This window comes from Phacochoerus africanus, chromosome 2, assembly GCF_016906955.1.
Source record: "Phacochoerus africanus isolate WHEZ1 chromosome 2, ROS_Pafr_v1, whole genome shotgun sequence".
NCBI classification, from domain to species: domain Eukaryota; kingdom Metazoa; phylum Chordata; class Mammalia; order Artiodactyla; family Suidae; genus Phacochoerus; species Phacochoerus africanus.
Window position 1 is genome coordinate 184,500,584 of NC_062545.1, and position 16,244 is coordinate 184,516,827.

The 16,244-nt window shown below is 36.3% G+C and overlaps 1 protein-coding gene across 2 annotated transcripts in view; it reads left to right on the forward strand.

The window, feature by feature from the left end:
• Positions 1-14,564, forward strand: part of GPR137C (G protein-coupled receptor 137C) — a 59,177-nt gene extending 44,613 nt beyond the window's left edge. Inside the window, exons 4-7 of one of the 2 annotated variants that reach the window (XM_047767342.1) lie at positions 10,277-10,426; positions 11,625-11,750; positions 11,922-12,040; positions 14,347-14,564. In XM_047767342.1, coding sequence (XP_047623298.1) covers positions 10,277-10,426; positions 11,625-11,750; positions 11,922-12,040; positions 14,347-14,410 — 459 coding nt within the window. In that variant the 3' untranslated portion in view covers positions 14,411-14,564. Of the gene's footprint in view, positions 1-10,276; positions 10,427-11,624; positions 11,751-11,921; positions 12,041-13,552; positions 14,209-14,346 lie in introns of those variants that run through there. The other variant, XM_047767341.1, reaches the window with a different exon arrangement.
• Positions 14,565-16,244: the final 1,680 nt, after the last annotated feature.

Below are 16,244 nucleotides of genomic sequence, written 5' to 3' on the forward strand. Positions count from 1 at the left end.
CCATTGATCTATATTTCCGGTTTTTGTGCCAATAGCATACCGTCTTGATGACTGTAGCTTTGTGATAGAGTCTAAAGTCAGGGAGCCCGATTCCTCCAGTTCCACCTTTTCTTTTCAATATTGCTTTGGCTGTTCGAGGTCTTTTATGTTTCCATACAAATTTTAAAGTATTTTGTTCTGGTTCTATAAAGAATGTCCTTGGTTATTTGATAGGGATTGCATTGAATCTATCTAGAGATTGCCTTAGGTAATATTGTCATCTTGACTATATTGATTCTTCCAATCCAAAAGCATGATATATTTTTCCATCTGTTTGTGTCTTCTTTGATTTCTTTCATCAGTGTCTTATAGTTTTCAGAGTACAGGTCTTTTGTCTCTTTAGGTAGGTTTATTCATTAGTATTTTATTCTTTTGGATGCAATGGTAAATGGGACTGTTTCATTAATTTCTCTTTCTGATCTTTCATTGTTAGTATATAGAAAATGCATTTAATTTCTGTGTATTAATTTTGTATCCTACGACTTTACCAAATTCATTGATGAGCTCTAATGGTTTTCTGGTAGTGTCTTTAGGATTTTCTAGATATAGAATCATGTCATCTGCAAACAGTAATTGTTTTACTTCTTCTTTTCCAATTTGGAATCCTTTTATTTCTTTTTCTTCTCTGATTGCCATAGCTAGGACTTCCAAGACTGTTGAATAGCATTGGTGAAACAGAACATCCTTGTCTTGATCCTGATCTTATGGAAATGCTTTCTGTTTTTCACCATTGAGAATGATGTTAGCTGTACGTTTGTTATAAATGGCTTTTATTATATTGAGGTAGTTCCCCTCTGTACCCACTCTCTGGAGAGTGTTTATCAGGAATGGGTATTGAATTTTGTCAAAAGCTTTTTCTGCATTGATTGAGATGATCATATGCTTTTTATTTTTCAGTTTGTTGATGTAGTGTATCGCATTGATAGATTTGTGGATATTGAAGAATGCTTGCATCCCTGGGATAAGTCCTACTTGATCATGGTGTATGATCTTTTTAATGTATTGTTGTATGCGGTTCGCTAATATTTTGTTGAGGATTTTTTTTTTTTTTTGGTCTTTTTAGGGCTGCACCTGTGGCATATGGCGGTTCCCAGGCTAAGGGTTGAATTGGAGCTGTAGCCACCGGCCTATGCCAGAGGCACAGCAACGCTGAATCCAAGCCACCTCTGCAACCTACACCACAGCTCACAGCAACACCAGATCCTTAACCCACTGAGTAAGGCCAGGGATCAAACCCGCAACCTCATGGTTCCTAGTCAGATTCGTTTCTGCTGCGCCATGACAGGAACCCCTTGTTGAGGATTTTTGCATCTATGTTTATGAGTGATATTGGCCTGTAATTTTCTTTTTTTTGTGGTATCTTTGGTTTTGGTATCAGGGTAATGGGGCTTCATAGAATGAGCTTGGGAGTGTTCCTTCTTCTGCAATTTTCTGGAAAAGTTTCATAAGAAGAGGTGTTAACTCTTCTCTGAATGTTTGGTAGAACTCAGCTATGAAGCCATCAGGTCCTGGACTTTTGTTTTTTGGAAGTTTTTAAGTCATATTTTCAATTTCAGTACTTGTGATTGGTCTATTTATATTTTATATTTCTTCCTGGTTCAGTCTTGGTAGGTTGTACCTTTGCAAAAATCTGTCCATTTTATTGGTATACAGTTGCTCATAGTAATCTCTCATGATCCTTTGTATTTCAAAAGTGTCAATTGTGACTTCTCCTTTTTTCATTTCTAATTTTATTGATTTGAACCCTCTCCCTTTTTTCTTGATGAGTCTGGCTAACAGTTTATCAACTTGTTGATCTTTTCAAAGAACCAACTTTTGGTTTCATTGATTTTCTCAATTGTTTTCTTTGTCTCTATGTTATTAATTTCTGCTCCAATATTTATGATTTCTTTCCTTCTATTAATTTTGGGCCTTGTCTGTTCTCCCTTCTCTAGATGTTTAAGGTGTAAGGTTAGGTTGTTTATTGCATTTTTTCTTCTTTCCTGAAATAAGATTATATTGCTCTAAACTTCCCTCTCAGAACTGCTTTTGTTGCATCCCATAGGTTTTAGATTGTTGTATCTTCATTGTCATTTGTCTTTATGTATCTTTTAACTTCCTCTTTGATTTCTTCAATGATCCATTGATTGTTTAGTAGCATATTGTTTAGCTTCCAAAAGTTTATGCTGGGAAAACTGGACAACTACATGTAAGAGAATGAAATTAGAACATTATCTAACACCATACACACAAATAAACTCAAAATCTATTAAAGACCTAAATGTTAAACCAGACACTATAAAACTTCTAGAGGAAAACATAGGCAGAATGCTCTTTGACATGTCACAGCAACATCTTATTTAATCCACTTTCTAGAGTAAAGAAAATAAAGACACAAATAAACCAATGGGACCTAATTAAACTAAAAAGCTTCTGCACAGCAAAGGAAACCATTAAAAAAAACTGAAAAGACAACCCACAGAATGGGAGAAAATTTTTGCAAATGACTCAGCTGACAAAGGTTTAATCGCCAAAATATACAAACAACTCATACAACTCAACAGCAAAAAACAAACAACCCAATTGAAAAATGGGCAGAAGACCTAAATAGACATTTCACCAAAGAAGACATACAGATGGCCAGCAGGCACATGAAAAAATGCTCAACATCACTAATTATTAGAGAAATGCAAATCAAAACTATAATGAGGTACCACCTCACACCAATTATAGTGGCCGTCATTAACAAGTCAACAAATAACAAATGCCGGAGAGGGTGTGGAGAAGAGGGAACCCTCCTACACTGTTGGTGGGAATGTAACTTGGTACAATCACTATGGAAAATAGTATGGAAATACCTCATAGAACTCAATATAGAGCTACCATATGACCCAGCAATCCTACCCCTGGGCATACATCCAGACAAAAATTTCATTGAAAAAGATGCATGCACCCCTATGTTCACTGCAGCACTATTCATAATAGCCAAGACAAGGAAACAACCTAAATGTCCAATGATAGATGAATGGATTAAGAAGATGTGGTACATATACACAATGGAATACTACTCAGCCATTAAAAAAGAACAAAATAATGCTATTTGCAGCAACATGGATGGAACTAGAGACTTATACTGAGTGGAGTGAAGTAAGTCAGAAAGAGAAAGACACCATATGATATCACTTATATGTGGAGTCTGAACTATGGCACAAAAGATCTATCGACAAAACAGAAAAGATCATGGACATGTAGGACAAACTCATGTTTGCCAGAGAGGAAGGGGAGGGAATGGGGTAGATTGGGAATATGGGGTTAGTAGATGAAAACTTGAATTTGGTGTGGACAGGCAATGAGATCCTGCTGTATAGTACAGGGAACCATATATCTAATCACATGTAATGGAACATGATGCAGGATAGAGGATAGTGTGAGAAATAGAATGTGTATTTATGTATGTGTGTGTGTGTGTGTGTGTATGAATGACTGGGTCACTTTGCTGTATAATAGAAATTGACAGAACATTGTAAATCAATCATAATAAAAAATTAAAATTAAATAAACCAAATATTTGTTTTCTTAAAAGAAAATCAGTGTAATTCACTATATTGAGAGAACAAAGGAGAAAAACAAATAATTATTTGAATAGATGCAGAAAAAACATTTGACAAAGTTCACCACTCTTCATGATTTAAAAATAACAACAATGAAACCTTCAGCCAAGAGAGAATGAAAGGAATGTTCCTCAATCTGATAAAAGAAATCTATAAAAAAAAATTACAATCAGTATTATACTTAGAAGCATTAAATGTTTTGCCCCTAAGTTTGGGAACAAAGCAAGGATGTCCATTCTCACCATTTCTATTCAATATTCCAATAAAATGAGAAAGAAAAGAGGTATAAAATTATAAATTAAGTGAAACTCTCTAATTTCTGATAACATGATTATTTATGTATAATATCTTAAGGAATCTACAAAACAACTACTAGAATGAATAGTGAATATAGCAAGTTCTCAGGATACAAGGTCAAAATGCAAAATTACATTGTATTTTTATGTATACCCAGAGCAGTAAATTAGAAAATGAAATTCAAAAACCGTTCTACAGCATCAGTAGCAATAAAAAAAACCTACAAATAAATTTTGCAAAAGATGAGCAATACATCTATACCACAAACTACAAAATATTGCTGAGAGAAATTAAAAGTCTAAATCAATGAAGACCATTGTTCATGGATTGGAAGATGCAGTATTTATTAAAATGGCAATTCTCCCCAAAATGACCTGTAGATTCAATGCAATCCCAAATATAATTCTACCTTGAAGTTTTAAAAAAAATTGAAATTGACAAGTTTATTCTAAAATTTATATGGAAATATAAAGGGCCTAAAGTACTTGAAAAGTAGCACTTGCCAATAGAACTTTCTGCAATGTCAAAAATATTCTCTAGCTGCACTATTCAGTATGTTAACTAACCATATGTGACTCTTGAGCACTTGAAAGGAACAAGTGCTACAAAGGAACTGATCTTTTACTTTAATTTAGTTTAAGTGTAAATACATGTAGCTAATGGCTATTGTATTTAACAGTGCAGAAAATAGTCCTCTGAAAAAAGAAGAGGATTTAGCTGATATGACTTTGGAACTTAGTAAAAAGCTACAGTAATTAAGACTGTGGGAGTTCCCATCATGGCTCAGCAGAAACGAATCTAACTAGGAACTGTAAGGCTACAGGTTCAATCCTTGGCCTTGCTCAGTGGGTTAAGGATCTGGCATTGCCATGAGCTGTGGTATAGGTTGCAAACGTGGCTTGGATTCCGAGTTGCTGTGGCTGTGGCATAGACCTGCAGCTTCAATTCCACCCCTTGCCTGGGAAGCTCCATATGCCGTGGGTGTGGCCCTAAAAAGCTAAAAAAAAAAAAAAAAAAAGGAAAGAAAGTGTTACAGACATAAAATAGACAAATATATCAATGGAACAGAATAGAGGGGTAACAATCCATATTTATATGATCTTGATTTTTGACAAAAATGCTAAAGCAATTCAAAGGGAAAGGAAATCTTTTTAGCTAGTGAGTGATGCTGGAACAACTGGATATCCACATTAAAAAAAATAAACCTCTATGTCCATCTTGTACTGTACACACACACACAAAATTCAAAATGGATCACAAACCTAAATATAACTGAAAGAAGTCTATAAAAAAAGTCTTTTAAAAGTAAACACAGGAGACTCTCTTTACAACTTGGGTATAGGCAAGGATTTCTTAGGTATGTCATTGAAAGTAATCACAAAATAATAAATTCATAAATTAGACTTATTAAATTTACATTTTCCCATCAAAAGGCAAGACTAAGAAAATGCAAAGGCAAGCTACAGACTTTGAGAAAATATGCAAGACATACATCTCACAAGAAACTCATTTCCAACATATATAGAGATCATCTACAATTCAGTAATTTTGTTGTGACCCACAGGGAAGTCCTATTTTTAAAAAAGACAACCCAATTATAAAATGGTCAAAGATATGAACAGACTTTTCACAAAGAAGATATACAAATGGCCAATAAGCACAATATCATTAGTCATCCAAGGAAATGCAAATTAAAGCCAAAACATCCACCAGCGTGGCTAAAATTAGAAAGATTGACAACTCCAAATGTTGTCTAAGATATGGAACAACTGAAACTCTCATACTTTGTTGGAAGTATAAAACTGTACATCCACTTTGGAAAATGCTCTGGCAGTTTCTTACACAGCTGAACTTACACCTACCATATGACCCAGCAATTCCATTCTTAGGTATTCACCCAAAAGAAGTGAGAATGTATGTCCACCAAAAAGATTTGTATAAGAATGTTCACAGAAACTGTCCATCAACAGAAAAAATGGATAAACAAATTCTAATAGAAGCAAACTTGTATAATTATACAGTGGAATTAGTGGGGCTAACTTTCCTGGATTGTCCAGGTCTGAGGAGTTTTCTACAATGTGCGACTTTCAGTGCTAAAACTAAGAAACTTTTTTTATTTTAACTGGGAAACTTGAGCAAACCAGGAGGAGTTGGTCACCCTAATTATCTACCTGAGCAATACAATGACCTAACTGCTAATACACCCAACAACATGTTTGAATCTCAAAACATTATGCTGAGTGAATGATACCTACAAAAAAGTTCATATTCTATGATTCCATTTATGTGAAGTTCTAAAGCAGAGCTAAGCTGTAGTAAAAACAAAAGCAGGAGAGTATTTGCGTCTGGAGATTGGCTGGTGGGGAAGGGGGATAAAGGTACTTTCTGGAGTGATGGCAATGTTCTCTATTTGTGTACAAATTTGTCAAAACTCAGTGATCACTAGGTAGAGGTTTCTGCATATCTGCATTCTAAAAATACCTGCAAACAAATACTGAACTTTAGCTAATGATATGCATACTGGAGTGAGGTGTAACCTTCTTTACTTGTCAAGTGTGGAATTGCTAAAAAGTGGTATGTACATATCAGAGATGAAGGAAGGGAGAACATTCCTTGAAGATTGCTCCTGAGTGGAATTGTTTGTTAGGACTATTCAATTTACAAAGATTTTCTTCAACTTTTTCACAAGGCTTTCCATGTGGCTGAATCCTTATCTTTTGTTTTATAATCCTGTATTTTGTGGGGAAGAATGTTTTTTGCTAAATCAGTGGGCTTCTCTCTCTCTCTCTCTCTTTTTTTTTTTTTTTTTTTTTTTAATTTCTAGGGCCACATCCACAGCATATGGAAGTTCCCTGAGCTGGGGTGGAATCTAAGCTGCAACTGCCAGCCTACACCAGAGCCACAGCAACACTGGATCTGAGCCACATCTGCAAGCTACACTGCTGCTGTGGCAACGCCAGATCCTTAACCTACTGAGCAAGACCAGGGATTGAACCCACATCCTCATGGATACTAGTCAGGTTCTTAACCCACTGAGTCACAATGGGAACTCCTGGTGGGATTCTTTCTCTGTTATATTTATGTAATTTGGCTGCAATTTTTTGTTTCATTAATTAATATTATTCTTTCCTCTTTTTCACAATTTTTTGTAGTTTTTATAGTATTTACAAGTATAAGCAGAATATCTCCATTTTATAGGATTTTTTTTGGACTTCCCAGTGTAGCACAGTAGGGTTAAGAATCCGATCACAGCAGCTCAGGACATTGCAGAGGTGTGGGTTTGATCCCTGGCCCAGTGCAGTGGGTTGAAAGGTTAAAAGGCATAGATCAAAGCTGAGGCTCAGATTCAATCCCTGGCCCAGGAAACTTCCATATGCTACAGTTGTGGCCATTTAAAACAAACAAAAAAAATGGTTTTTTAGCAGTCATTTTTATTTCTCAAAGCAGTGGCTATAAACTTACAGTTATTTTACTTTTATTTTATTTTATTTTATTTTTATTTTTGCCTTTTGAGGGCCGCTTCCGTGGCACATGGAGGTTCCCAGGCTAGGGGGCGAATCGCAGATGTAGCCACCAGCCTATGCCAGAGCCACAGCAACACAGGATCTAAGCCGCGTCTGCGACCTACACCACAGCTCACAGCAATGCCTGATCCTTAACCTACTGAGCAAGGCCAGGGATCAAACCTGCAACCTCATGGTTCCTAGTTGGATTTGTTAATCACTGAGCCACTAAGGGAACTTCAAACTTAGCGGAATTTTTTTTTTTTGTCTTTTGTCTTTTTGTTGTTGTTGTTGCTATTTCTTGGGCCGCTCCTGCGGCATATGGAGGTTCCCAGGCTAGGGGTCGAATCGGAGCTGTAGCCACCGGCCTACACCAGAGCCACAGCAACGTGGGATCCGAGCCGCGTCTGCAGCCTACACCACAGCTCACGGCAACGCCGGATCGTTAACCCACTGAGCAAGGGCAGGGACGGAACCCGCAACCTCATGGTTCCTAGTCGGATTCGTTAACCACTGCGCCACGATGGGAACTCCAAACTTAGCGGAATTTTAAAAGATGGTAATGCTTACAGCATTCTAACTTTTCTTGTTACCTAACTTTCCTTTAATAATATAGTATTTTTTAAATGGAAACCAGGTTTTTTTAGATTATTTTTTATTAACAACCCTTTTTGGGAATTCACAAAAATAAAAAATGCATATTGTAGAAATATTTTAGCCTTGATTTAAAAATTTAATCTTGCTAGGATTTTATTTATTTTCACACATATTTTTTGCTATGGTAGTGGGTTAGCTCAGAGAATACTGTGTTACTCTCCCAACATCTTTCAAGGTATATTTCATCTTTTAGTTCACTTCCTTTTCATATACCTCTAAAATGTGTTGTTCTTATAAGGAAGTCAGTTATAATAATGGTTCTTGATTCTACCAAACCCAGTGAACCCCTCTAATAACATTTTAATCACCTAATTCTATCCTGAAATTAATAGACTGTTTAAGGAGTTCCTATTGTGGCGCAGTGGAGATGAATCCAACTCCACGAGGATGCGGGTTCAATCCCTGGCCTTGCTCATTGGGTTAAGGATCCAGCGTTGCCATGAGCTGTGGTGTAGGTCATAGATGCAGCTCAGATCCCGTTAATGTGGCTGTGGCATAGGCCGATTAGACCCCTATCCTGGGAACCTCCCTATGCGGCGGGTGCGGCCCTAAAAAGACAAATAAATAAATAAATAAACTATGCAAGCATAAACTTTGTTTATATGTAAAATGGAGTTAGGTTCTGGCTTAGATCATTATAAACAGATTTTTCATTGTCATGAATGTCTAAGAGAACATTGGAAAATTATGAAGATCAAGAGTTCCTGTCGTGGCTTAGCAGGAATGAATCTGATTGGCATCCATGGGGAAGCAGGTTCCATCCCTGGCCTCGCTCACTGGGTTAAGGGTCTCGCATTGCTACGAGCTGTGGTGTAGGTCTCAGATGAGGCTTGGAACTGATATTGCTGTGGCTGTGGCGCAGGCCGGCAGCTACAGCTCCAATTTGACCCCTAGCCTGGGAATCTCCATATGGCACAGGTGCAGCCCTAAAAAGACAAAAAAGAAAAAGAAAAGAAAAAAAAAGAAAAAGAAAGAATAGAAAAAAAGGAAGTTATGAGGATCGGAGAAGCATTCTCTTATGTGGAGAACTTGCTCGTCAATTGTATGTCATCTGGCATCCCTGGCCCTCGTTTGCTAAATGCCATTATTGCCCCTTAATCATTGTGACTTCCAAAACACTATATTAGATGTTTTGCACAATAGATTTCTTTGGCAATTGTTGTCACTTTTCAGAATAATGTCTTGAGGAGTTCCCATTGTGGCTCAGCAGGTTAAGGACCTGATGTAGTCCATGTGAGGATATGGGTTTAATCCCTGACCTCACTCAGTGGGTTAAGGATCCGGTGTTGCTGCAAGCTGTGGAGTAAGTTGCAGATGCAGCTCATATCCCATGTTACCATGGCTGTGGTGGCTGTGACATAGGCCTCAGCTGCAGCTCCAATTCGACCCCTGGCCTGGGAATTTCCATATGCTATAGGTATATCTATAGAAAGAAAAAAATTTTTTAATTTAAAAAAAGAATGCTATCTTGAAAATAAATAGGGTTACAAAGGAAACCAACTGTATTGAGATAACCCAGGTTAAGAATCTCTGCAGAAGTTGATAACTCCAATATACACTCTCTAGTTGACAACCACTAAGTTATAAAGGCTTCCTTCCTATATTTGGGAAAATGGTGAAAGCCTTAGCATTAAAATATTTTGAATTTGAAAGTACATTTTGGATGCCTACATCATTTTGTCATCAATATAACAGCATTAGTAGGGGATTAACATCAGCTCTAATAGAATCTAGTGAGACAAAGCAAATAGTGTAGGAGTTGTATTTCTAACTTTGCATCTTATTGGAAATTAAGTGTATCAAATGGACTAATGCTTCTATTTCCCATTCTTTTCTCATTATGACTAAATTACTTCTCTGATTAACATCAATTAAAGCTCATTTCTTTTGCCGACTTGTTTACTCATATGCTGCTTAAAGGAGTAAGATAACCTTGGCAGAACAAAATCTTCCTCTAGCTGCCTTTGGGCAAGTTGGCAAAGAACTTACTTGTATTAACAGGGTAGTTTAAACACAGGTGGTTCTAAGAATAGGAATTGGGAAGCAAGATAATCAAGAGTTTATTTCAACTGGTGCTCAGTCAGTGTTTTCTAAAAGTGCATTGTGAAGGGTGAGTGGATTGTGTGTGGATGACTGGCTTGTCATGACACATGTGCAGAGCATCATGACGATGATTTTTATTTCTTTTAGGGTATGTCTCTGTGCCAGACTGTTGTTGTGGGTTCTGTAGTCATTCTTCTCTACTCTTCAAGAGCGTGTTATAATTTGGTGGTGATCACCATATCTCAGGATACATTAGAAAGTCCATTTAATTATGGCTGGGATAATCTTTCAGATAAGGTAAGTACCCAGCATGTATTGCCAGTCTAAATGTATGATAATGAAATTAGCCTCAGGAAGAGAACATTTTAAGTGTTTGACCTACAAACAGTTATGGAATCTCTAGCTACTATCAGTAATCATACTTAAGTTCTATGTCTAAAAATCCTCATTTACATGTGGCACTTGAAATCATTCTTCAGAGAGAATTTCCCCCAAAGTAGTATTTTCTTTTTGTAAATAATACTAATAGTGCTTTACATCTATTGGTCCTAAACCTGTTTTAGTAATTTTTTAAAACATAGTGTTCAAATATCGCTAGATAAATTGATTGCCTGTCATTACCTAGTGGATATGGTTTTGTCTATAATTTGTTAGCATGAAATTCTCTGTTTCCTAAGAACTACATATAACCTAAATATTTGGTTGTTTTAGATTATGATTTTTATGAAAATCTGGCATTATCAGTCTTGATAATGGGAAAGAATTCATAGTTCTTTTGATCTCCAGGTGTTTTTGTGCCCTAACTATGTATATTTGACCTCCTAGCATTTTCCATCCTTTTCCTAGAAGTATAGTTTGACATAGGTACATGTCATATCTTTTTATTAATTTAACTTTGTGCTGAATTTAAGGCATCCTGGAGTACCATTTTATCAGAATTTCAGTAATCTTTCTAAGAAGGAATTTTCACATGTGGTTCCATGTGGCAGAGTCCCTTCACTCCTTTTCCCATTTCTCTCTCCCCACATCTATTAGAATAGAAACAAATTCATCATGGAGTTTAAGTCCAAAAGCATGTTTTTAAGTAGCCACAGAGCTGAGCGACTTGCATATTACATTTCTCTACAGGTGTAACTCAGGGTAAGTACTATTACTTTGCCTCTGGAGCAGCTGGAACCAGTAGCCTCTTTTATAACTCTCTTCAGTCTATGGGGCCTAACCTCCCCACTCCATTACTCATGTATTAAAATTATTTTCACAAATTAATGCATTGAAAAAATTAATACCTCTTTATTCTACTTAACATCAAAGCTTTTTATGATCTTTAAAGGACACATATCATTACATGAGAAACCCTAAAAAATGGAAAATTAGAGTTTTATGTGCTTGCAACTTGATGTTTTAACTTACCCCACCTGAAGCAAATTGATTGTTGAGAGTGGTTTCTTATACATAAAACATATTTTTAAATTGCTCTGCCATATTCTGTTTACAGGCTCATATAAAAGACGTAAGTGGAGAAGAGTATATAGTATTTGGAATGGTCCTCTTTCTGTGGGAACATGTGCCAGCATGGTCGGTGGTACTCTTTTTCCGAGCACAGAGATTAAACCAGAATTTGGTATGATATCACAGTATTCCCTAATGCCTGTCCTCCTTATTTTTAAAAATATTGGAACATTTATATTGATTTTCTATTTTTGGCCAAGACTAAAAAACATTATAGATCCCAGCCTCCTGTCTTAGTTGAAAAGTAACTCTTCATATATGTTATCTAATACTTTGTCCACAGGCACCTGCTGGCATGATAAATAGTCACAGTTATAGTTCCAGAGCATACTTTTTCGACAATCCAAGACGATACGATAGTGATGATGACTTGCCAAGACTGGGAAGTTCAAGAGAAGGAAGGTAGATGTACTGAATTAGTACCAAAACAAATTGAAATGAACAAATCTAAGCTTTAACCCCAATGTGAAAAGGTGAATTGCTGATATGTGTCAATAAGTAAGATCATTTAATATCGGAGCTTGGAGGAGTTCCCGTCGTGGCGCAGTGGTTAACGAATCCGACTAGGAACCATGAGGTTGCGGGTTCCGTCCCTGGCCTTGCTCAGTGGGTTAAACGATCCGGCGTTGCCGTGAGCTGCGGTGTAGGTTGCAGACGCGGCTCGGATCCCGCGTTGCTGTGGCTCTGGCATAGGCTGGTGGCTACAGCTCCGATTCGACCCCTAGCCTGGGAACCTCCATATGCCGCGGGAGCGGCCCAAGAAACGGCAAAAAAAAAAAAAAAATATTGGAGCTTGGAACAGATGATGTCAAGCCCATGATGGAACCTATACTATAATGAATTATCATCTGATATGGCTTGGAGCCCCTATATTACCCTTATTTGAGAAATGCCTTTGAAGGTAAAATGGTACCATTTCATCTTAGGATCCCTTGTTAGTTCTTAGTTGACAGGGGAAGGGAGTTCCCATTGTGGCTCAATGGGTTAAGAACCCCACTAGTATCCATGAGGATGGGGGTTCGATCCCTGGTCTCACTCAGTGGGTTAAGGATCCGGCGTTGCCGCATGCTGCAGTGTAGGTTGCAGATGCAGCTTGGATCCTGCATTACTGTGGCTGTGGCATAGGCTGGCAGCTACAGCTCCAATTTGACCCCTAGCTTGGAAACTTTCATGTGTCCCAAGCGCGGCCATTAAAAAAAAAAAAAAAAAATGGGGTTGGTGGAGTAGGGAAGAAATTGTATTATAGTGTTTGTGTTTCCATATCTACTGTGCTGTTCAAAATCCACAGAGAAACCCTAGATAAAACTCTTGGGAAGCTTAGGTGCCATAGGAAATCTTATGCCCTCCTTGTTCTCAAATCATTATAAGTCCATACCTTTAGGCATGTATCAGCACAAAGGGAATGCACAGCTACAGTAATGCTTTGAGTTTGATATATCATTTTCTATAATCTGCACTTCATGGGGACAAATTACTTGACCTCAGTTGTTTTAGTTTGTTTTTTATCTGTAAAATAGGGATAATAATAGAACCTATCTGATAGGGTTGTTGTGAAGATTAAATTAGCATATGTGTGTGTAAACATAATTATACATATATATCTGTATATACACATAACACACACAAACGTGTTAAAATGGACCCCAGTACATAAGGACTGATTATTATCTCATAATCAATTTACTAGTTTTGGAGTAGTAGTTATTCATTCTTTTCTGATATGTGATATAGAATCAAGGATATAGCATAAAAGTCATTGAAGCTTATAGAAATCCATTAGGTTATTTGGCCAAGAACATATTTCAATATATTTGATGCCAATTGTATTATAAAATTCATCGAAAACTAAAAATGCCAACATGACATTATATACTGATCACAGTCCTATGGCTTTTTTGCCCTTTCTTCTTGCAGTTTATCAAATTCACAAGGTTTGGGCTGGTATGGCACCATGACTGGGTGTGGCAGCAACAGTTACACAGTCTCTCCCCACCTGAATGGACCAATGACAGACACTGCTCCTTTACTCTTTACTTGCAGTAATTTAGATATGAACAATCACCATAGCTTATATGTAACACCACAAAACTGACAGCATTACCAAGTCGTGATTCTTCAGTCGTTTTTCATGAATGTGTATATTCCATGTGTTTAAATTCCATCTACATAAACATTCCATTATCTGTTGCAACTGAGAACGAAACCTGGACACGTGGCAGTGTCCAGTGGAGGACACAGCTGTTACTTTTGACCTCGTCTTAGTGAAATGAAGTACAATGGAAAGTTTGGAGCAGGAGAAAAGAGGGATTGAATCTTAAGGCACTTGGTAGCCTCCAAACATCCTGACTTTGGAACATAAAATGCATATTTGCATATTTGCACTTTTATCCTTGTTCTGAAAGAGTACACTGCAGTCCCCAAAGTCATACCCAGTGTTCACATTGGGATATTATGTTGTACACCAAATTAGGAGGCAGTTTCCCTACAAAAGTCAAAGCCTGTATATTCAGCAGTGTACTCCATATGGAATTCTTACCCAATAAAGTTTATAGTGTGAACAGTGCACAGAATGAAGGCATAAATGTATCATTCTTTTAAAGATTAAAAAATAAGTAATCATTGAAAATAGTTCTTTTAAGCATGATGGTAAAATACCAACTGAAATTATTCAATCATTTCAAACAAATGATAGTCGTAATCCTTTACAGCTATGACCAGCAGTGTTCTTTGGAAAGCCGCAGTTATTTCTTCAAGAGGAAAATATACTACTGAAAATTAAGTGGCTACTTCGAGTAGAATTGGTAAAGTGATTATTGTGTATGATTAAGATACATGTAATAATTTAAGCATGATTCTTCAAGAAAGCAATAGTAATTTTTGCTTAGGGAGATTTTGGTAGAAACTTCTTGGGACTAAACAGGTTTACAGATGCATTTAAGAATTATTCACAAAATGTAAATTCTAAGTTAAAATATAAATACATTTTCAAAAGCATCCAGTTTAGCTGAAACAAAATATGGCTGATCTTACCTATTCCTATTGAATCAGGATTGTCCTCAGGTAAATTAAGTCATGATACATTATTGCAGTGAACTCAAGTGCAATACTTTGTAAAACAAATAATTCCTCCTTTAGTTTTCACATTTTTATATCTTATATATGAACAAAGCCAAATTAAATTTAATTCAAATTATCTCCAGCACTAGAGTAAATGAACAATTTATGCAAAGGTACTAACTAGGTAAGTATAAAACCAGTGGTTAACTACATTGGAATATTTTTAGAATTACATTAAAAGTGTATTGAAAGTCCTATCTCATATCTAAATATATATATATGTATATGTGTATGTGTATATATATATATATATATATATATATATATATATATATATATATATAGTAGGCTAAGGTAATAGAGAATTTTAAAATGCACTTTCTACCAGTGTCTATATGGAAAATAGATGCTGAATACCTCAAGATTCCAAGGTAACAGGCAGCAACAGGAAATTGTCATAGCATGATTATAGATGATGAAGTATATGTATAATTGTCTGCTGATCTATTTCTTCAGAACTGGAACAAATACAACAGTCCTTTTCTGTCTTTACTTTGGTTAGAAAGTTATGTTTTATTTCTACTCTTACATAAACTACCTTTCACCTTTTTGAGTAATTGATTCAGTAACTGCAGAAGGGTATAACAATAAGTGAAACCCCAAAAAAGAAATGAAATTTTTAACGGTTTTGCTCTTTGGGGAGGCTGGTACACAGCCAAGGAAACTTAATCTTTTTATCACACAAAATGATTTGAATTCAACCAAAAGCATAAACTTATAAATGTTACTTTGGCTTTATGTATAATAAATTCTCTTAATGCAACCAAATTTTTTAAAAATTTATAGTACAGAAGTTAACCTTGGTAGTGACAAGACAACATAACATGGACTTACCTGAGTATATTTTGATTGTGACTTAAGTTACTGGATTTCTTTTCAAAATGCCACTGTTCATTTTCTTAATAATGTTAGGTACCTAATTATCTAGAGGTGTCTGAGATCTGTGTTAATCTGTTACTCCTCGGGGTTCAAAGTGATAAAGTAAAAATTTTCTAGTAAAGCTTCCCTAGACTTCTCTAGATAATGTTCCTATTTGACCAGATAAGCGAAGTTTGCGTTTTTAAAATACTTGAGATAAAATAACTTGGTTTTTTCAGCCACATGAGTTGATTCTTCCAAATCTGAGATTTCTAAATTTATTATCCCTGACCAGGGTACTTGAATTCTTGCATTTGTCTCCTTATACACATCTACCACAATACATCACCAAAGACAAAGATAAGCTTCTGGCCCAGTTTTTGCTTAAAAATTCCAAAGCACTCAGAGCACTTTAAGTCTGGTCTTGAAAGGAGTTGTTTATAAAATCAAAGGGCTACCGATTCCCTGTTCACCCTGCACTGAAGCATATGATGACAATTTCAAACCTTCCTTTTTGGTTCATTAATTAGAACAGAGAATTTCATTGCTTAAGTGTGTAACTCTACAGTGATTAGCAGTACTTGTTTTTATCGTTTCATCTGGGTGGTCATTAATTTTGAAACTCTTTTAC